The 23288-nt window shown below is 41.1% G+C and overlaps 1 protein-coding gene across 2 annotated transcripts in view; it reads right to left on the minus strand.

Annotated features, from left to right (window-relative positions):
• dock1 (dedicator of cytokinesis 1) overlaps positions 1-23288 on the minus strand; it is a 178449-nt gene that overhangs the window by 135380 nt on the left and 19781 nt on the right. Inside the window, exons 3-17 of one of the 2 annotated variants that reach the window (XM_083932897.1) lie at positions 22271-22311; positions 22118-22173; positions 21097-21193; positions 20337-20485; positions 19604-19739; positions 17029-17186; positions 15919-16000; positions 15214-15349; positions 13324-13396; positions 10817-10896; positions 8839-8964; positions 8340-8464; positions 4374-4472; positions 3285-3357; positions 374-477 (exon numbers count right to left, since the gene is read on the minus strand). In XM_083932897.1, coding sequence (XP_083789023.1) covers positions 374-477; positions 3285-3357; positions 4374-4472; positions 8340-8464; positions 8839-8964; positions 10817-10896; positions 13324-13396; positions 15214-15349; positions 15919-16000; positions 17029-17186; positions 19604-19739; positions 20337-20485; positions 21097-21193; positions 22118-22173; positions 22271-22311 — 1535 coding nt within the window. Of the gene's footprint in view, positions 1-373; positions 478-3284; positions 3358-4373; positions 4473-8339; positions 8465-8838; positions 8965-10816; positions 10957-13323; positions 13397-15213; positions 15350-15918; positions 16001-17028; positions 17187-19603; positions 19740-20336; positions 20486-21096; positions 21194-22117; positions 22174-22270; positions 22312-23288 lie in introns of both variants that reach the window. The other variant, XM_083932896.1, reaches the window with a different exon arrangement.

A 23288-nucleotide genomic window follows, 5' to 3' on the forward strand; every position in this document is an offset into this window, starting at 1 on the left:
GCGTATAACAACATTGTTTGCCGAAGAGCAACTCACAGGGCAACGCAAAATACGGTGTAAGGACAAGAAAAACCTAATTGGGGGAATTTTCCCCACATGAATTTTTCAATTAAGATAAATTGGCACAGTAACAAAAAGGTATCATTATACAAGGGAATTTAATTGGAAAGTAATCTCTTTTCACTGAGGGCATTGATGCATACCAACTATATAATTCTCCGTGGAAGGCAGTGAAGCTCTTCCTACTGAAGCTACTAGTAGGACAGGCCAATTTTTCTTTGGTGTGGTCATGTGGGCTGGCCAGGCAGGTAGGCAGCCAGTAACAATCATAACAGAACACCACAGACTTTTAAGTGCGTTTTTTCACATTTACCTTGTACACAATGAGATCGTGCTCGCCGTCCCTCAGAGTCGTCCCATCGTACCTCATCAACTTCACAAAAGACAAGGCAAATATCTTCTCTGACTTGTCTTTGGCTGTGAGAGGAAGAAAAGAAACATGAGGAAGAGAGAAAACCTCCAGATGGACTTACTTTACTTTGTGCAAAAGTTTGCTTTTTGTGTGTATTTGCAAACTAACAGCCCAAATCTTATATACATATATGTGTGTTTATATGAAACGTCTGCATCTTCAGAAATCCGAGGAACAACATGAGAGCTGTTAGAGACAGGCTTCATTGCAGTAAATCATGCTGCGAGGCTTGCTTTACAACAAGTCATTAACAAGCTAGCATACAAAACAGATAATCCCAAACGTAAATCTCAGCACTACAGGCCTTGAGTCAGCTCTTGAGTTGGCACAAGAATCAACTGTTCCCTTTTGATGTCTGTATTAATGCTGTGTGTGTATCATACATGAGTGGTTTATTTTTGAGTGCATTAAGAGCAATTATACATGGGTGTGATGAATTGTGCAAGGCAAAGAGCAAGTGGGCGGTGCAGTGATAGAAATTGTTAAATCACAAGCACCATTACATAAACATAGGATTTTAAAATATAATATTTGCTTATTTCAAAAGAAAGGTATAATTATCTTTTTAAATAGTTTATTAACGATATTTAAGCAACACAGTTTGAATTAAGGTATCGTGTGTTTACTTCCTGTTAGCATATGAACAAACACTTGCACTTGATCTCCCGGCTGTAGCTGTGAACAGCTAGTGTAATCCTGCTAGGGTGTAGAAAAGATGCTCATTGCTTGTGTGTACGTACACGTGTGCGACTGTGTGGGGGGAAGCGCTGCATAAACAAGCAAGAGAGTTATGACTTTGTCCTGTTACAAAGTGTTTGGATCGGGCAACATATATCATCATTGTGGATCAACAAGCCCAGTTTGCGTGCTGGGAGAAGTGTTTCATTGAAGTATCTTGTGCACTCTATCTGCATAAATCCCCTCATTGGGTTGTCGCCTGCAGCCTCGTCGGTGAATAATTGCTGGGCTGGCCTGAGAGGAACCAGTGGAGAGAAACACTGTACGCATGCCACCCAGTTGAGAAAAATATATCAGTGACTTCCTACGGACAACAAAAACTATTTTTTGGGGGGGGAAATGTCACTTTCAGAGCTTATTTGTCGGTAATTCAAAGTCGAGTTTGTGTGGAAATTCCGCAAACTTCCACCTCTAAGGTGGGCTGTCACTTCAGATTTATTTTGAGTGTACTGTGCCATATTTTAAAGCCTATACCCTCTACCCCACTCACCAGATCGTGGCATAATGACGGATGAAACAGAAGTAAAAAGATGGCGGGGATCTCTTACAGCCATGGCAGCATCTGGGATAGCAGCCATCAGTCTGATGAGGCCTGACAATATTGGAGTGGTAGTCTGATGCACTGTGTAAGAGCTGGCCTGATTCTGAACCAGGGAGCTGAGATACTGAGAACACGAGCTGTAGCAATGGCCTTGGCGAGCAGCTCGGTCACTCTGAAAGGACTTCAACTGACAGACCATCTCTGCTCTGCTTTTCTTAAAAACTCTTCACATGTTGAGAGATTAATATTTCCCTATTTCCAGGCAGAGTGATTGCCAGTAGAATTACTTTTTAAGGTACTGGGATATTTGTTTTTTTCCTTAAAAGGATAATTATCACAGAGTTACTGGTTACACAATAGGTAATGAGTATGTCTACAGGCACGCATGAGTTTCCTTGTTATGATCAGGTATTTGCACATGTAAACACCCTATTTTCAGAAACCTCAATAAACTATGATTCCAGGTTTGTGACCATAAATACAACTGGGAAAGGTCACAGGCTGTTCATTTTAAAGGAGAATATTCCAATTAATTCCTATCCTTGAAAACATAATGGTTAAAAGGAATTCATGCATACAGGGATACAGGTGTCTCTATGAAGGGATACAGGTGTAAACACACTCACTGATGGGGAAATATAAAGCATACACCACACACAAACCTATATAATCCAGCAAATACACTATTTTAACAAATCTATTTGTATTGTCAATTGTCAGTGACAAGTTAAAGTTTGGCAGCATCAGCATGCCCCTCCAGTCGCACAGTCACTTGAGGTGAGCCTGTTTCTAAAGCAACCATTGCAGCAAGATAACAGCAAGTCAGAGTTTCAAAGGCATGCCTCGTAACAGTATTAGTCCCCGCAGAAGCAAGGTGCCAAGCATGACAAGAAGGCTCTCCAAGTGGATTATGAGCCAGCACTGACCTGGCCATTTCCCCTAAACCACCTGAGGATGACAGCAGCTGCAGATTACTTTACTAGGGAAAAGGTAAACCTGCCTGTGCTGGTATCTTCCCTATTCTTTGCCTTCTGTGCCATATGAATTGATTGTTTAAAACATTTACACCTGTCATGGCTTCCAGTACCCCACCAAAATCATTTTCCCAGCACCAATCCTTCTCCTGCAAGAATGGCCACGCCATGTGGCAGGCAGATGGCATGGCAAGGCTGCCAGTAACAGGCTCCCCTGCCCTCTACACCCCAAAATTAGAAAGGATGTTAAAAAACAGAAGGGCATACAACACTGGTTGCATTCAGCACTGTTCCCAATAAACAAACGAGTCCCCTCAGGCATTTTTCACATTCCAGCTGTAGTCTCTGACAAGCCATTTCATGATGCTGCTTTGTGCACGGGCAGACTAATACCTCTGATTAATGTGACAAAGGCTGAGCTTCAAAGTATTTATCACTGTGTGGCACATCTGCTTGGATTGGATATCTTCCATTATTTTTGCTGCGGATAGATTAGCATCCAATTGTGCAGCTGGTCATCTGCAAAACTGATTATTCACATGCTGACATCTGTACTCACAGTCCTGTGAAGAGCGGTGGCGAAAGGTGAACCGCAAGTGGCTCCGGTTTACATCTTCAATGGGGATAGCAACCTGAGACAAGGGACAGACAGGGACCATGTGAGACATTTAAGCAGATTTTTTGGGACATGTTGGGCAGAGAGTGAGTCCCAAACTCTAGATTTTCATACTGTATACAATGAATTGAAATTAATAACAAGTAGCTTGGTTTGAAAAATGGTTACGTGTCCGTCAAGTACAAGTGATTTGTAGTAAATGAGTGCCACCACATTAACCATTGAATCTACTGTATGGCTTAATTTTCTTCACTGTCTTTTTTTGTGATTGGTGGGTGAATATCCACCTGACACTGCAGTCTCCATTCTACAGACTACTGGTGAAGGAAACCTGTGTTGTGATGAATAATGGATTTAAGAATTATATAAAAGCAGGGTTTCCACCAGTGTATTACAAGCCCTCCATCCCACCAGGCCTTTGTTCACTCCTGCCGGGCTTAAGCATTGGGAAAACATTTATTTTTAAGATGTTTTTTTTAACTAAAATGTGTTTAACAAGTAGCAAGATCTTTTAATGAATAACTTGCGCCGCTTCTGTTCTCTCGTCTGTGTCTGAGTTTCACCGTGAGCGGGGCAGGCTGCTCCTCCACACACAGCATCAGTGAACATTGAGTATAAGGTTTGCAGTAAGGTCGTCTCACATTGCCAGACCTATCTCTACTGTGAAGAAGTCTGGCCGCCTGAGTTGTCATTCTGGGAATGGCAGAAACATATTCTGTCTTATTTGTTTTTCTTTAAACTAATCACAATTGTCTTGGGCGGTACTAAGCCCAGGGTGAGTGATCTTGAATCGTGAACGCTATCTGAAATAGGAGGCCAATGGCAGGCTTTAGCCCAATGGTCTACATCCAGTGAGTCAGACTAGCTGTAATGTTAGCTGTGAACGTAGCAGTGCAGTGTGTGTACCATTAAGGCTGTGTGTCAGGGAATTAAGGCGACAACTCCTCAAGACCCAAGCCATATTTCCCCATGACTTGTTGACTCAAGATGGGCCGAAAATATTACTCGGTAGAAGTAAGCAGAGACACAGACCTTTATTGTTTCAAACCAGCGTGGCTGCTTCACTTGGTAGTAGATGACAGACTTGTACTCATTGATCCCCTCGTCTCCAGCTCCAGGGAAGATCACATTCTAGATACAGAAAAACAAGATAAAGTTATCAAACACTATGACTGGTAATGTGGTTCTATTGCCATAGCTTTTAAGGACAACTACACCCATTATCAATGTTATTCCTATGGTAGAAGACAGTCAAAAAAAACATTAGTAAACAACTCTCTCCCAAATCCAGAAATTAGAGTGCTAAAACTCGAAATTTGTGATGTCATCCGGTATAAAAAGGGGAGTTGCTCCGTACACAATTAACTGGCAAATATGTAGATGACACTGGGAGCACACAGGGGAATGTTCTGAGTATATGGGGACATTTTCTGTTTCAGAACCACAAACACCACAATAAATTCCTGTGGATATAGAAAAGAAAACAAACTGGGGAGCAGCTCCACACTTTATACTTGATGACATCACACGTTTGAGACTTACCTTTCTGGTTTCTGGTTTTGAGAGAGAGTAGCTAATGTTTACAAATATTGATCAAACTTCCCTAGCTCATAGGAATAACATATTGGAATTATTCATTGAGGTGGTGTTCGCCTTTAAGTTCAGATTTTTGAGCTATTATCACTGTCAATACATTAGCACACTTGCAGCATGTGGAAAATTGACTCCCACTTATTTCATAAAATGTAGTCCCTGGGGCAGAAAGCAGAAAAGCCTTTAAAAGTCTGGATGCACTGTATGCATGTGCACCTGCCTGTTGGCTGCCAATCTCATGACAGCATTGTGGAAAGAAATAAATTAGAAATTAATTATTTAAGGAGAAGCAGTGGCTACCATGCAGTGAGAAGTGGAGGGGAGCCAGGCACAAGGAAGCGGACCAGCTGGTGCTGATGGATCCAGCCTTGTAAATTGGTCTTCCTAGTGGGTCCCCTGAGTCTCTACAACAGGTCAGGGTGCGTATGTTAAAGACTACGTGCCCCCTGGGGGATTTGGAATGAGGGTTGGTGTGACAGCTGATGGCATGCATGCCTTGTTTTCTATCAATCTCGCACTCAGCCAGCCAACCTTTTCCTTCCCACTACTCCAGCTGACTCCCTGGCCTGGTGCTGCTAAGATACTCCAACACTAATGGCTTCTGACAACCAGCAATTATAAGGAATAACGAGACCCATCTCCCCCAGCCACGCTGAACAGATCTGGGGGGCAGGTGCTAGCTCTAGAAACTCTTCCCCTTCAATAAAAGGCAAGGATTCATGACAGCTCCAGATTTTGGAATATGGGAAAGTGGCTTTGGAAGAGGGGAAAGTGGCCGAGGTCTAGCCGCAGATGAGAGGGGTTTGTGGGGGTGTGCTAATATGTCAAATTGCTAAGATGTCAGCGTCCAGCCTCTTACTTCTCTTTTTTGAGAGTTCAAATGGAGGAGATAAGAAGGCTGAGAAAGTAACATCCAAACGGAATGCCACAAAAAATAAAATTGCAAATTGAATCTGTTATAAAACTTTGCTTAATGTAAGTAATAGATGTTGCTATCTTTAAGCGCCTTGTATGTGGAGGTTTCTTTATTATGTTACAAAAAATAGTAGTTATTGTGACCCCAATCTAAGGTCAGGGTAAATTAAAGAGAAAGTTTCTATTATCATAGATCATACTGAAACAGCTTCAGACATTAGAGTCGCAGCGTCTCATCTCAGACACAGAATTTCCTTCCTGCCAATTAAAACCCAGGAAGAGGAGGAATTTAACCAAACAGCACTGATCCCTGGAGAGCCTAATACATGAGACTGAGCATTTCTGTGAAAGACGAGATGTTGAAGGGAGCAGCAGAGCTGCCAGGACACATAGCCATCACACCAGTAGATGTGATCAATGTTACTTGATCACTGTTGACTGCTGTCTGACTACAATTGTTACATCCCAAAGGCTCTGACAGCTTTTACTGACACCTTACATAAACAGTTAAATGCTCCATTGACAGTGACTGAGAAGACCTGGATATTGTGGACCAAATCGTAGCTACTCCAGGAATGCTTGGACGTCTTTTTTTTTACAAATGCTGTTATTTGTACGATTTATGAAGCTCACCATTTTGGTATTAGTTCCAAAGCTCAGGTACCACAATGAGAGAGTAAATCAAACCCATTTGCTGTAATGTAGGTGCAACTTCATACACAACATGTCTACTATGATATACACTGTAAAGCTTCTGGTAAATCACTTATAGACATTGTAGGATAAAGCAAATTAAATTGTTTTTAAGTAGAGAACACATATATAGCAAAACAACAGATGGTGCTAGAAGCATCATCTTATGTTAATTAAAGATTTGTCCATATGCTGCATTACAAAACAAACCACAATCTAAACATCTATGTATTGTCATATACTGACAGAAGCCAAGATCATCACTGCTTTCTGCTACTTCAGAACTGCATTTACAGTCACCCCTGATGCTTACACTTCCTGCCTGATGGGCCAAATCCCAGACGAAGCTTCTCAATTTAAGACTAATGTGTGTAATTGAGGCAACTAAGGGTAATAGAGCTCTCCTCTGATGGGCCGTGTGCAGCCATAACCACAGATGTGTCATCTCAAATCACTCCTCCATCATCAATCCTTGTAACTTCCACTCTCCCAAGCCCTCTCTCCGAGTACACAGGCAAACTAAGTGTAGACATAATAGCATAAATACCTTCAGAATGTAATGGAATTTAATGTAGCACTATAGCTGTTCAAGAAAATGTTATGTGCACCGTAACTTAACGCAAACTAATACAATATTATACAATGCAAACTGTGGTCGCAAAAATCACAACAGTGAGTGGGTTAAATCAAAAGTCTCAAAATCAAAAAGTGAACATTCATAGACGCGTGAGCACACACTCCTACAGACACACAACTCCTGCCTCAGTTCCTTCTACATACTCATGTCCAACACCACTAAACCGCTCATATCCCCCATTAACTGATGTCTTCTGTAGAACAAGAGGTAAAGTTAAGCAGGGGGTGACAATAATTAACATCAGAGAAAGAGGTCACTGGCTAGAAGCTCTACATGAAACAAGGGCTTTGTTAGGACATTAGACACATGTTTGGGTTGGCACATGGTTCAAAAGTAGACAGCACTCGGAAGCAAAAGTCCATGAAACGTGCTACAACTTGCAAATGGGCAGCCACCATAATGATTTATGTTCAGTTGTTTGTGTCTTTCTAGTTTGATTTTCAATGTGATTAATGGTGTTGAGCTGCCATCCTGGATGTCACACTTCCCTATCCATGTCAAGAAGTAATAAGTACTGAAAGACTGAAATAAAAAGATTATTGCAGACCACAACCAAAATACAACTAAATGATCTCTGTGCCAAGGGCTGAGAATTTCATCCAAATAAATATGCAACAATTTGAAACAGCTTGCTCACAATCAAATAGACAGGGGGTAAATTAGCCTTTCAACTTTATTAGTTAAGGTTATTATAGCACAAGAGGAAACGGAGTTAGATCAAAAGTTTCAAAATCAAAAACTGAACATTCACAAATTAGATTTTCTCTCACTTTAAACTTGAAAGTGAAAAAAGGTTCCATATTGTAAAAAGTGAGATTCCCAAGTATTTTTTATTATAAAGCAGATAGACTGCATTGACTCTGACAATGATAAAGGTTGATATCCGCAGAGGTGAGCCAAATTTAAGATTAGTAAATCACCCACAAAGCACCAATACTGTATGCTGTCATTGTGGTTAAGGCGTACAGTCTGGCCTGTGTATCACACTGCTTTATAGGAGTCGTGGTCAGTTAAGCAGCATGCTGAGCTGTGTGAGATTAAAGAAAGCCTGGTAAATCACAGACTGTCCGATCAACTATAGCACTTGCGTCCTGAATGTGGAGAATGAGCTGAACCCAGCAGAAATACAAAATAAATACGTTAGCATTCCTCAGTCGTACCTCCAGTTTCTTGCCATCCTCGTCATAGACAGACATGGTCACCTCGACATTTTTGGGTGTGGTCTTGCTCCCTTTGTCAAAATCCCCCAGGGTCAGAGTCACGTAAATGTCGTTTCGCACGTCCCCTTTTGGAAAGAGAAACAAGCAGGTCAGGTGGCAAGAAGTCCTCACTTTTAACGGTGTTCATAGAGCTGAAGGTTCATTATTTTCAATATATATTAATGTTACTGCACAACTCATTACATCTCAGGTGGCATACGATGATATTTGGCACCATAGACTGCATTGGTGACTTCCGCCCATTAAATAACTAATGTCTTCATCAAACCTTAATGAAGTATGACATGTTCATTTTTCCCTCACTTACATTTTGTATAATAGCAGTTTTTAATTCTAAATCATATTCTGAATAAATGATGTGTTCCACCAATAAAACTTTTTTAAAGGAGACCTTCAGAGAGAGGCTGCCATGGTAAAGCTTTTTTTAAAAATACTCAACCTGGCATGATGATCTCAGGAAAGCCCATCTTGCGAGCCACAGCTGTTGATCGGTCCACCAGGTGAGGGAAGTCCTTCCTTATCTGATGGATGTCTCCAGGAAGCAGCTTCAGAGTCACCCACAGGCCTGGTGATGAATTTAAGGCAAAGAGGGGAGGGACCAAGATAACAGTCAGTCAGGAGCAGACAGCGTTAAAGCAAACCGCCCCAGAAAAACACTAAAAAGGAGATTTCTTCTTGTGCTTTCTGCCGTCAGTTGTCAGAGTGACACCTAACAGCTCGAGGGCAAAACACTAAATAGACGCTAGCCTCAGGGATGTGATTAGGAAAACATATAATAACAGAGGAAACTAGTGTGTCTGTGTATGTGCAGTATAGTGTATAGGACGTGCATAAGTACAATATCTTTAACTGCAGACATATGTGTAACAGAAAATGATAATGTCCCCAATGCCCCAGATTTCTTCTTTCAACACTTAACATGACTTAAAGTGACAGTTATGGAACAATATTTAAATTGTGCAGACTTATATAATTGGCCTTGGAAAGACATGAGAGTGCCAAGCTAGAGAGGAAAACTCTGAGGCTCTGAATAATTCTGAAACAAAGGGCCTTCAGGAGACTTTCATGGGTCATATTTCCTAACAATTTAACACCCGTAGCTGCCCTGCTTTTCTCCTGGCTGGGAGGAAAGCTTCTTTTCAGCAGACACTGTGTGGTGTGCCAGCTCCAGCTCTGTAACCACACTCACTCTTAATATTCTCTCAGGAAAAACAAAGCAGCAGAGACGCATAACTCTGAGCATGACTGGATTGGACAAAAAAGGCTGGGGGACCAATTAAAGCAGTCATCCTGTGGTGTGCCCCTTCACAGGCCACCAAAGTGAGTGGTGTCTGTGGACCCTGAGGCTTTATTCACTTTCACTTTACAGGCCCCATATTGTTATGAGTGACACATCTCTCACTAGCCAAGCTGGAAGCCTTTTGATATGCGAGTGTGACCGAAACAGCTGCTCCCAGTGCTCTGCTGTTCTTCCCAGTGTGAGCCAGGGCAGACCTGACATCTATCTAAGTACATCTTCATAGAGTATGACAATACTATAGAGTCTGTCATGTGGCCTCCCCCCCGGCACAAATCCCTTAGATGGCTAATGTTCTTCTAACCACAGATGTCAAATCACTCATAAGATCCAGTCTTTGCAGAAGACTCACCAGCTTAATTAACAGCTGGATTACTTACATCCAGTAGTCATGGGGATGAGGGCAACTACTTATAGTACGAGTGGTGATTTATAGCAGGAGCACTTGACGAAGAATTATGTTCTTATTAGCAAGATGAACAGTTTCAACTTCCTGCCAGGAAGTTGGGGGGAATGGTACTTTGTATGAACACGTCTAAAATGTCGTAATGTGTCGGCAATATAGTAAGATGTTACAAATGTTACATTTAATATTACCCTCTGAACTTAATTCCGTCCTTGTTGGGATTTTTAAATATTTAGTAGAGATAAAGAATGGAATAAAGACATTTTTACTACATAGATAACTGACTTCTATAACTATAGATAATTCTGTTAAAAACGAATGCCAATGTCAAGAATAACACAACAAAATCTGGATGAAAGTGCACACACAACTACAGACTTGTTTTGTAAGAAGCATGTGAGATAACTAATCATTCTATTAACATTTTTGGCTAGATTATTATTATTACACTCCTCATTTTTCGGTAAAAAGCAATATGTACCAAAACACGGATTTATATAATTTAAAAAAAGTTGAATCAATGCCCCTGCTTAATATAAACTACCTCTGATGTCTACGAGAATCCAACATCATACAAGGTTCCCTTTAACTGAGCACTTCTGGATACTTGGTGACCATAACATGAATGTGACCCATATTGCTGATAAAAATCTGACAGTAGTGTGGTGAGTTTCTTCCTTGGACTTGTTCTCGTGTCTGAACCTTGCACCATACCTTGGCCCTTGTGGTTGACCTCTTTGGCGGTGATAACTTTGTTGATGACTGTCTGGAGGAAGTCGTTCTCCCCTGCCACCCTGGGTGAAAAACGGGAGATGTTCAGCTGCTTGTGGCGAATGGCGTCATCCAACGCTAGCCTGCAGTATGCACACGACAGGCAAACACCACAGAGAAGAAGAGATGGCAGAGTGGAGGAGGAGGAGGAATGGGACAGGAGAGTGACAAAGTGATGGTTGTGAGGAGGGGAGTGGGATGAAAGAGAGACGGAGACAGAAAGAGACACACCGAAGAGTGATGCGAATACCGTGACACACACAAAGCCGCTTGTTCGTAGTGAGGCAGGATGGGTGATGAAAGAAACACAGAGAAATCTTCGTTTAGGAAATTATACCAGGTCAGCATTTATTGCGCCTATGAGGCAATGGGAAGCTTCACCTGCCTATGGCCTTTAAATTATTTCAACAGGAAAACAGGAAAATTAATACCCAAAGCTGTAAGCTCCATACTATATCTAATTGGAAACTAGCAGGACCACTCTGAGAAATTAGAATACAACCTCATGTTTTGTTCTCCATGGGGCTTCAGGGTGGGACAGTACCAAACTGACTGAGACGACGTACAGAACAAAAGAAAGTAGCAGATGTAATCTGGGAAGCACCACATGTGTGGCAGCTGTGAGAGACACGTGCAGTGGGCGGGGATGCCATCTGTAGTACAAGGGACTCTAAACAAGCAGAAGAAGTAGAGCATGGAGGAGAAGACAGTGGTGATGTCAGAATGGAGGAAGGAGTGGAGGATGCCCATCACTCAGGCTGTCTTCAGTGCCTCCAGACTTGAATCCAAAACCAATCCAAGCAAGGAAGTAGAAAAAGGGACAGTAGAAGTTTGTACATTAACGGGACAAAACATTGTAGGACGACAGGAACGAGGCAGGTTCCCCCAAAATTTGCAAAATCTACCTTTTTTATATATTTGGATCTGATTTTTACAAAAGACAAAGACACACTGGGAAGTTGATTTTATAATCATTATCAACTTGTTTATTATTTTTAAATTAAGATTTAAAGGACAGTTCAGATTTTTGGAAGCTTTACGACATGCTTATCCATAGAGGCGTTCTGCAAGCCCCCAGTTTGGAGAAACTGACAGGAGTCCCAACACAGAAACTAAACTGTGTACTGCTGTGGACGCATCAAAAAAGCAACTATTAAGGGCTGTTTGACTGCAAGGTAAAGCGGTGTAGTGTTCTAAATGTAGCATACACTTTAACTGATATTGATTTTCTTGGGCTGTCCTTTTTTAGGTAGCAAAAATATGTTTAGGTGCTGTCTCTGTAGTACATTGCATCTGACCTGGGGTCGTGCCAACCGGCATCTACTGTAGCAAATACTCTGATTATGGAAGCCTGAGATCCAAACTATTCATTTAATGGATTAAAATGTCAGAAAATAGGGGAAATGTCTGTTATATCTTCCCAGAGTCCAAGGTGATGTCTTCAAAATGCTGGTTTTGTCGAACTACCAGCAATGATAATACAGCAAAACTAAGGGGCAAGTCCTCACATTTGAGAAGATGCAATCAGAGAATGTTTGGCAACAATTGACTAAACAGGTAAGCCATTTTATGCCGGTTGCTTTCAGAAACTAATAGATCATTTCAGCACAATGTGAAATTTTGCTACAAATGCATTTTCTAAATGCAAGTGGGTTCGATTCCAGACAACATGCCAGAGATGAGCTCAACTCTCAGACTTGTAATGAAGGAGTGTCTGGAACAAACAAGAACAACAAACTATTTAAGCAAGATTTCGATCCATCTAGACAATTTCTGAAAACCCATTTCCATTTCTGTTTGGGTGCCAGGAGTCTGTCCGAATTACATCACTACATCAAACCACTTAATCACTCCTTCACTTCCTTTCTCGGCTGGCCCTGAAAATACACACAGTAAATGGTTGGAGAAGTGCTATTTCAAAACTTCATCAGCTACAATTTAGTGGCAAATATTCCCACTTGGACATAAATAATGCCTTGCAGAACCTGTTCTTCTCTTCACACTGGAAGGTTCTAATTTCCATGATTTATGCTAACAGATAAAACTGTTAAGTGAGGTGATCTGCCAGCTAAACTGCCTGAATCTGAAGCCTTTCCAATTATGCAGGAAATCACGTTAAGAGAAAAGGTTACTCTGGCTCTGTACGCCGTCCTACGAGAATGGCAGCAGTTAATGAGATTGCCTTAATTGAGTCAGCAGGGAATAGGGGACTGCTACTGTCTTAAAACCATCGCTAATCAGGTGTCAAGAATTCAAGACTTTAAAAAAATGGAATAAAATAAAACTGCTATGTCTCCTGACATATTGTACATACTCAATATAATGGAAATAAGTGTAAGAGCAATACTATACGAGGTTTGCTATTTTATGCAACATTATACCAGGCTTAAAGGAACTCTATGCTCCCTTATGTGTGAATGTGAATTTGTGCAGCTGAACAATCCACTTACGGCTGAAATGGGATAAAGTGCTGCTTGTCCTCATCGTCCATTTTGCCCGTTATGATGTCAGTGACATCCATTACTGTGGAAAAACAAGAAGAGAGGGTTAAAACTGTCTAAAGGCCTGTAGAAAATAGCATGGCTATGAAAGAGCTACAGATGACTGCATGGCAAGGATACATCGGGGGGGGGGGGGGGCAGCTAATGTTGGCTCTTCTTTAAGGAACACTAATTAAGGCAGATGCATGAGCTAATGTTCAAACCCATTCCACCCTGATTTCTGTGACCTGCATAGTGGTCCCTAACAGCAGACCAAAGGAGGGGTTCAGTGTAACAAATCTCAGATGTGACTTTGAAAGCACATTTAATGTGAAAAAATGATGATGGAATATTAGTTAAAAGAGTAACTCAACACCCCCAGAAAATCTTGTATTTGCTTACCTCCACTGGTTTAACTTCTTGCCTTTCTGCAGTAATGAAAAAATCTAATCCATCATTGTTGTATGTGGTTGAGTGAGGCAGGGTTGAAACTTTCAACCAAAGAGTACTACACAGCACTGGAGTGCCACAGCCTGGTGTTAAATTAGTCTTTGGATTTCTTTACCAATGTAACACCGCAAGAAAAAATAATCCTGTGTTTGCAAACTCACAATGCAGACCGCTTTTGTTATTTGCAGAGCATGCAAATTTTCAGGTTGAATTTGACCTAGACAGAAAATGCATTCTTGAATTGGCTCCAACTGAAGTGAATGGGCCCAATTCACCAAAAAGAGATTTCTTCTTAACTCTCACTTAAAGTTGTACTCCATAAGAATTGTTGTTTCTAGCGGCATCTTTGGCAGTAAGATGTAACTGCAGGTGAGCATGTTCTTTCAGAGCCTTCATCTTGTGTGTTTACGAATTCTTTTTTTTTTGCTCTTTTGTAAACTTTATTGACAAACATTCACCTCTCTACTTCCAGTCTGTCCCCTATTTGTTACCCTCTTGAAATCAAACAACCACGTTCCTATTACACTGTGGCTTTCGTTTGGGCATTCTTAACCTTTTTCTCCCAATTTTTCGTTTCTGTTTCTGTGTGTGGCTGTCTGCACACCGTCCTGCAGTCTCATGCCCTTTTAGGGGGATTAGCAGGGTGGTGTCTATGCTATTTAGGATAATCTAGCATGCGCTTTCAATTTACAAGCTGTTTAAGAACAAGTCATATATCTGACGTAGACTTTACTTAGGACTTTTCTTAAGAATAAATTTAATAAAAAAAACTTTTGGTGAATGAGGGACAATGCAAATAGGCACACATTTATGCAGGTGCAAGTGTGACAGCACCTTTACTTTACTACCCTTCAGCTCTGAAGACAATTATATGAAGCCTGTTATGACTGTGTCCTAAAAAGAGAAAATCTCTAAAATCATGCCCTCCATCATGCTGTATACTGCTGCAATAATGATGATGTCTAAAGATAAGCCATCATAAATCAGACTGTCATTTCCCTTCCCTTTAAGTAGCACTGAGAAAAAAAAACACTGAAAGAAGGGTACAATTTTCTCTGTTGGAGGAGTGTGGGCAGAACGCCAATCTAATTAGTTTACAATACACGCCTGGCAGCTTGCCAATAAGAGATAAGTCAAACTAATTCTTCCTTCCACTTTAGGTGGATATCTATGAATTTTAGACAAATACATTTACTTCTCTGGGCAAAGACTTTGGCACACTACTTTGAAGTGTAAGGCAAAACAAGGGATCTGTTCTCTCAGATCTGATCCACTGCACATGGGGATGTTAAAGCAGAGCCAGGGATATAAAGTTCTGAGATAATCAGTGTTTTTAGAAGGTAACCTCTGACTACACAACTCATGCCTTGCAGCTTTTTTTGGAACAACCGTCTGTGTAGTCGGCTTTACCTGCCACTCCAAAGGGTCTTCTCAGCCCTGACGTCAGTTTCTTGGTGTTGTTGTCTCGTAGCTCCATGCGCCCCACTCTGACTATCTGACACACAAAGCTGATCTTCTCTCTCTTCAGATCTTCACTGCCTAAGTCCTGAGGAGGGATAAAAAAGAAAAGTTGTGAAAAAACTGCTGATGCTCTAAGTTGACTTTAGAGTCGATAACAATAGCTTATACTTAAGGTAGACAAATCCAAAAGTATTAAAATCAGGTTGTATATTTGCCCCTTGAAAATGCATTGGGATTCAAAGCCCTATTTGGCCACAGGCATGCTAAGGTGCACAACAACAACTGACCGGTAAATGTCCCTTTCTTATCTGAAGATGAGTTTCAGTTAAGGGCAAACTTTTCACCACAAATTGCTTCAGGAGCATCTGTGATTGTGTCCACAGATTCATTTCCTGTGGGCAATACCTTCCACAACTAGCAAAGTGCTCCCAATGGGTGCACACTGACCCTTCTGCCCTTGGGCTTCCATTAGATAGAGGTGACTGCCTTGGTAAATACATACAGTGAGGCAAGCTCTTTCTGAGAGAGCTTAACAAATACAGGCTCTGCAAACAGGCTCCCACATGCCTCATAACATGGCTGAATAAACATTGGACTACCACAGAAGTGCACACACACAAACACAGGGACACACATACAAGCAAACACACTCACCGTGAAGACGGCCCGCAGATTATGAAGCTGGTCAATGTCTTTCACCAGACCTGAACTTGACCATTTCACCAGGTAGTTTTCACTGTGAGGTGGAGATGACAGAAAAGAACATGACTTGTCATTATAATCTGTCCCAGCATTCAAACATCTATAATGCCTTTTACACATGTACTGCAAACTGAAAATAATGTGTTGATGACTTTTCTATCAACCGTAGGAAAACAGATATCTGAGGGTGAAAAGGGATGATTTACATAAAGACGCCAACAGAAATGTCTAACTGTAGAGACTACTAGATTTGGACACTTCCATCAGTAAGGGCCATCGCTGAAATAGACAGACAAATTTAAGGTGCAGCAAGAGACTGTGATGTTTGAGAACGTGTTTGACACAGGCAATCTCCTGTTTTGTCGAATGGGCAACTCTAGACAATGTCCGGAACTGATCCGTCGGACATTGTGCGGAGTTCATATGAGAAAACAGCTTATGATACAGTGAATTAAGACAATCTGTTGGGTAGAATTAACTAGAATTTCCTTCAAAGCTGTAGAAGCTTGAATGTTAATCCAGACACCGATCCGCTTGGGAAACCAAATACATGGATGCGAAAGAGACATTCCACAGCCGAGCTGCTCAACTTGTGATAATTTGCTGTCACAATCCTAAAACAATAGCAAATCCCTTGCTGCATTCGCATTTGGTCACGTTCTTGCATGCATGGTGAATGTCTGTGTGCCAGTGTGGTTCTCTAAATCATGAGTATGTCTCAAACATGACATCACAAAAAAAGCCTTGACATATCTGGTCCATAAAAGGCCTTCGTCTAGTGTAGATGAAGGGCACATAGTAACTCATCATGACCACTCGATTTAGAAATAGCAAACATATTTGAACATGCGATGTCAAGATTGCTATGAAAAAAACCTTCAGTATACAGAAGAACACAGGTGTACATTTCAGCAAGTGGCTCAAGGCACAAGTAGTTCATATTTATAATTTCCCAGTAGCAACAGACAGGGGCTTGGAATTGAATTGTCGGTTCAACAGTAGAGGTAAAAGGTAATGCTAAAATACTGCAAGACATGCATGAATATGCATCCATGGGTTTACCTGATGAACTTGGACTCCACTGGGTCGTAGAGAGACATGAGCACCTCTGCGTCCTCACCAATCTTACACACCACATTCTTCAGAGTAACGAAGAGGGCAAACGATGGTGTGGAGGCGAACTTTGCTTGCCTGGTCAGATCAATATTCTGCTTCTGAGACTGTCAGAGGGAGACAGAGATATTGCATTCAATATCAGGCATTCTTCCACAGGTCATTCTTCCAGGCCTGTGGAGTTTAAACAATGAGCATAGGAGAAGACCAAAGAATCCATGAAGAAAGAGATACTCTGCGTGGGTGTGGTTAACAACTGCACACTGGAGTATAGAATGTCAGTCATTGCCTCTGTGTTTTTCTAAAAAGTTAAGAAACATGATTTAACAATGTCTATGAATGCATCAAAATTCACTCATGTCTTCTGTCCTCCTCAGAATAAAAAGGCATTATCATTCTCTTGATGTTCCAGAAATGCATCTGCAGTAAAAGGTGGACTGATTGTTTGATTCCTTGGGTGCCCTTCAGAAATATGCTGCGTCCACATCATTAATATTCATCACGTTGACCTGGACACTTTCTTATTGCCCATGCATATGCAATAAAGACCTCTGGATGAGAAGGTCACGTAAGATGAGACCGCATAACTGCAGGGCATTCAGCGTCTGACACTTCTACATACTGCCAACTGACATTCAGGTGAGGGAAGCCACGGATATGCCAAGTAAATTAGACAGGGAACCTGGCTGAGTTCCTGACTTTCTGAAGAAGCAGGCAAGCATATTTGTGTACCACAAGCAGGCTCATTTCCCCACCTCTATACTGAAGTTGTGCAAATGCCAAAATGCAATTTTTAGATTGAACTACATGGGTTCTGTGCATTTTCTATGCATTTTTGTTACCTTTGTCCATTTGTTTGACCGGAGTCAGTCAGAAACCAGTTATCCTTTTTGAAAGCAAATAAAAAACACACTCTTGATAGTTTATGCAATCACATAAATGGCTTATAGTGTAATTCCGACGCAAAATCATTCCATGGTCTTTTTCAGCACTTACATACATCAAATATGTATGTATATATGTCTATTTCTATTTCTTCCCCTTTTAAATTTAACTTTATTGCTTATTTTTGCTATTTATTTATCTTATTTTGTAATATGTTTCTGCTTTGTAATATTCTGTTGCTGCTGTGACAATCAAATTTCCCCGTCTGCGGGACATTAAAGGTTTTCTGATTGTGTGACCACATACGGATGACACAGTATACTGTGTCCATTCACTGTGTGCTTATGTGCTTCTACTTATTTGGATAAAAAGTTTAGTTGCAGGTGTACAAATTTCCAAGAGTCCAAGAGGCAGGACCAGGGGTCTCATTTATAAAACTGTGCGCAGGATTCACGTCAAAGGTGGTGTACGGACAAAACTTAGGACAGTGCGCGCAAACGTGTTACGCCAGTTTCCCTTTATAAATCATAATCAACTCTAAATGGGGCGCAGCTTTTGTGGCTTCATGTCCGGCCCTATAAATAGTCAATGAAGCGCCCCAAATTAATATTCATTCCTACTGACGTCATGACAAACACAGAGAGGAAAACGGAAAAAAAAGGACACAACAACTAATGTGAAGTTGACGTTCTTATTGGAGAGGCGTAAAAAAAGAAAAAAACATGTTGTTTGAAGGTCACACTCTGGGCATTAATAATGATAAAATGACCGTAGAGTGACAACATATTGCGGACACAGTTAATGCAGCATCAGATGGTTGGACTGTTGCCGAAATTAAAAAGAGGTGAATGAAAGCATTTTCATTCTCACTCACGGCTCTTATAGCAACACTATAGCAAACTGCTTTTTTATTTCCCCGTTTCCAGTGATCCAAACAAACGACGGCAGTCTGTGCAGGTATAAGCAGATCCTCTTCATTTGTCATCGGTGAGTGTAAGCCATTACGCTGTGGATGGCATGATTTTTTATATCCAGCCATTTGATTTGTTTGGTCTAAAAAGCTACAGGTGTGGGAAAAAAATCGAATCTAATTTATATGCTCCTATCTGCCAAACAGATGCATCGTTAAAACCTCAGTGTGTAAACATTATTTGTCCTGTTCGCTGTATTATTCATGAGAATAAACTCCAAAACATGTATAGTTTAATAATTACAGAACATATTTATAAGTAATGAGGTTTTTTATAAAGATATCTTCATTTGAATGTACGATCCTACATCTTATTGTTGTTTTTTTGCACTGCAGAGGGAATCGATCACACAGGAGTTTGTGTATTAATTGTAAGAATGGCTTCTGTGAAGTCTTCATATGAATCATGAGAGGCAATATTTCGATTTGTTTTACACCATGGTCTCAGTTTCACACTGTTTCTCGTGTGTCATCCTTATGCCGCCGGTGTCACCATTTCTCATATCTCCTGTTTCTTTGCGTACGCCTGGGTCAGAGTGTGTATGGAGGACCGCGCATTCTCCCGTCTGCTTTTTAGAAATCCTAAAGTTTGCTTATAAAGTGCCGTACGTCCTCTTCTGTGCATACGCCACCTTTATAAATGAGGCCCCTGGTCCTCTTTATCTGTACCTTCTCCTCCTGAATCCGGTCCTCGATTTGTTTGGAGGCTGCTTCATGTGCTCTGAAAAGGCTGACGGTGCTGGTGATCTCTGGGTCCAGGATGTTTCCATCTTTGTCTCTGACCACCAGATCGAGATCTAAGTACCTAGCATAAAAACAGCAGAGAGTTAAAGAGTGCCAGAATCCAATAAGATGAAAACATACAATAAAATACTAAAGACAAGATAAATATTGTGAATGTGTAACTGCATTTGCCTCATTTCCCCCTCATAACATTCCCTCAACTCCACCATTTCCTTTCGAAGCTCCCCTACTTTGTTCGACTCTTTCTTCTTTAGAGGGACTCAGCGCAGACAACAGCATGCTGCCAACATGCAGTCAATGTATTTCATCAACTCATCACTCCCTGCTACTGCGGAGGCAAAAGCCATTTCTCTATCTGGCCGAAGGTTTAAAGTTCCATCACAGGAGGAGAATGGAGCTTCGCAATTCTAATGTTCAAATGATTTTCTAGGCCCATTGCAAGAGATGTCATCCCATGATGGAATACAGTAGGGTTGGCTAAAAGCTAAATCCCTCCAGTTTGTCCTCAAGCTAAGGGATGACCTGTCATTTTCTATTGACTGACACTGCTGACCTATTCCAACAAGAGTCATATTTACGGATAAATATGAGGATAAAGGGATATGCGCTGTGGGGAGGGGAGGACAAGGCTAAAAGCCTCTAAAGACTGGATCCGTACTTGTTGCCGTAGTCTATCTTGGAGGTGACTTTCTGTTTGAGCTCGGTAAGCTCATCCTGTGGTAGGGTGCCGGACAGGATCTGGGAACGCCATTCGATGAGGTCGTAGATCATGTCACGGACAGAGTTGAACATCTCACGCTTATCCCCCTGACAGAGGAAACAGACGGATGAACATGTGCACAGGAGGACATTAAGAACATCCAAGTGCTCTTGTGTGTGATTGGAAAGAGGACTTTGTTCATGCTAGCAGGTCAGACATCTCATTAGCAGCAGGTACAGGACAGTGTAGGTGAACAGGTCTTAATTATTAAGAGCAAGTGGATTTACACCACAGTCAGCAAAATACTTTACCAGGAGCAAAGAGCCTGACCAGTACAGAATGTTGAAGGCTAATACCTTTAACTATAAAATATGTGTGAAAAGGATTAAACACTCGTTTTTAGTATTGTTAAGATCACAATCAGATATGAACACTTTGTCAAATTCATAAACAAAGATCACACAATCTCACTAATAATTATATCATTATAAATAGCAACTATAAATAAAAATGCACATACAACATATATACAAAATATTTTATAATTTTATATTTTTAACCCAAAAAGAATTGTCAATATCAAACTATTGTACTATACTGTACGTGTGTACACGTGTGTATGTTTGGATATTACCATCTTGCATCCAGAGAGTTGTGTGTGTGAGTGTGTGTGTGTGTGTATAAGCGTTTTCACTTGGGGTTGGACAGGCTTGCTTACCACATATAAGTCCCTCCATATTGTAGCCCACTCCCGTAGTGTGGTGGTGACCTCCTGAACCAGGGGCAGCTCAGTGGGAATGACCGTCTCCTTTTGCCTGCGGACAGTGAACAAACTTCAGAAAGTGATTCTGTCCTTTACTCTCCACACAGAGATGCTGCCAGTATTAAACAAGTTGCCTGTTATCCGGGTACATTCATTTATTTCACAGCTTTGTTCAAATCCCTTCATTATAACTATAAAAACATATCAGTTCCTCAAGGTTTTCAGCTCAATCCAAGGACTTTGAGGCCTTTTCTTTTTTGTGTTGTGCAAGTGAAATCAAGGAAGACCAAAGATCAAATCAAAACGTTGCCAGAAGTTGTGCAACAACAAACCCACATGCCACATCTTATGCACACCTCTTCACTGACACAACCTCAGAGGCTGGCCAACAAGCCTCTCAGTAGGTCAGCAAATAAGTTGGAAGAACAAACTTTTTGTATCCTATTTGATCTTTGTTCAGCTAAAATTATTAGGATTGCAATATTCCCCCTAATTAGATTCTTAAGGCAATTGTTTTAAGACTTTTAAGAATTAAATTAAAGACAGATTTTTTTAAATAACCAAAATTGTAGGCCTACATCTTTGGAACACATGGCGTTTGTTTCCGGGTTTTCATGGTGGTTTTGTGTTTCTCACTGAGCATGTGGGGTTTCACTGCATTGAGCTCCATCTTGCATAAAATAAACCAAGCCTTGTACGCATTATCTGGTACCAGTTTCAGCAAAGCCGCAAAATCTTGGTTAAATAGCCAATTTCAATGGAATATACACTTCCCCATGTCGTCCAGGGTACAGTTACAGTTAGCAAGTAGACAGTGGATCATCTGCTCTGAGCAGCCGAGCTGGAAACAAAATCTGAGTGTTGTTGGTTCTGTTATCTGAATCTGTGTGATGTTATAGCGAGAGGCATTTGGTGAATTATTTGAAATAAATCCTAAATTCACATCATTCAGAAGCGGAAGTGAAAAAGTACTAACCCACTGCCCTCGACTGTGGCCTCTTTCAGTTGTATATAGCAAGCAGGAAATATGCCCTAGAAGGGGAAGAGATCACATTGCAAACAACATTACAGGAGTAACCTTTTAGTAATGATATGGAGGCTATAGAACCTTTGTTTACTCGCCACTCACCTTTTTGGACTTTCTCCTCAGTCTATGCCCTCTGTACCAGTCTAATGGAGAACAGAATTAGGTTACATGTCAGCTGCGTTTGCCATACATAGCACACAAAAAGAATACAACTCTGGATTAAAGTCCCACTCCAGACACATTTTAGAGTATGTGAAAACTACTCTGCTATGATTAATATTTTGTTTAATGTGGTTGTCACATAGAAAGTAACTCAGAAAAAGACCTGGAAGCACATCTACTCTTTCTGCCTCATTGGGAAATGCTAGATCTTACAACTAGCATTTTCCGACACACCCTTGCAATAAGTTGAGACTCTTTTCTCTTTATCTGAGGTTGATGAGCAGGCCCAAGGGGAAAGAGAAGCATTCAACCTGCCCATCAAGAGGACTAAGCCAATCGGAGAGAATCAGCCATAGGCCTACAGGCAGCAGTCAGCGGTGCATCTTGGGTGGATGGCCATCTGACGGTATGGCGGGTGCTACTCGCTGAGCCCCGCGGGTGGATGGACAGACACAGAGCCTGAGCTGGCTGCCCATGGAGCTAACGTTAGCAATACGCAAGTTATAGTTTTGGTGTCAGTCAGACCCTGTTGTACTCTGTTGTGTACTAAAATCAGTGCCTAGCAGACGTATCAGAATGGTAGTGTAGTTTAGTAGTTTCTGTTGTTTGTTAGCTTGTTAATTTGTAGCTGTCAGTGGCTGACAGGTATGATGACAGTGTGTTTTCTCTCTGTAATGATAAGCAACTCTGCACTGAAGGTTTCAGGTGTCTTTACCTGTGTTTGTTTTCCCCGTCAAATCGTGTGTACAATAATAGACAGGGACTTATTTATTGATAAGTGACTTGCCAACTATAGCTTTTCCAGGTTATGTTTGAGTTTCAGAAGAGGAGGAATATGAATATGAGGAATATGAAAACACTTCTGTAGTGACAAACTTTGCACAGATACAAGTCAATACCAGACATTTAAGGAGAATAAAAATATCTTTTTAGTTGAGAGGGACTTTCCAGGGACAAA

Source organism: Echiichthys vipera, assembly GCF_963691815.1.
Source record: "Echiichthys vipera genome assembly, chromosome: 18".
Lineage (NCBI taxonomy): Eukaryota > Metazoa > Chordata > Actinopteri > Perciformes > Trachinidae > Echiichthys > Echiichthys vipera.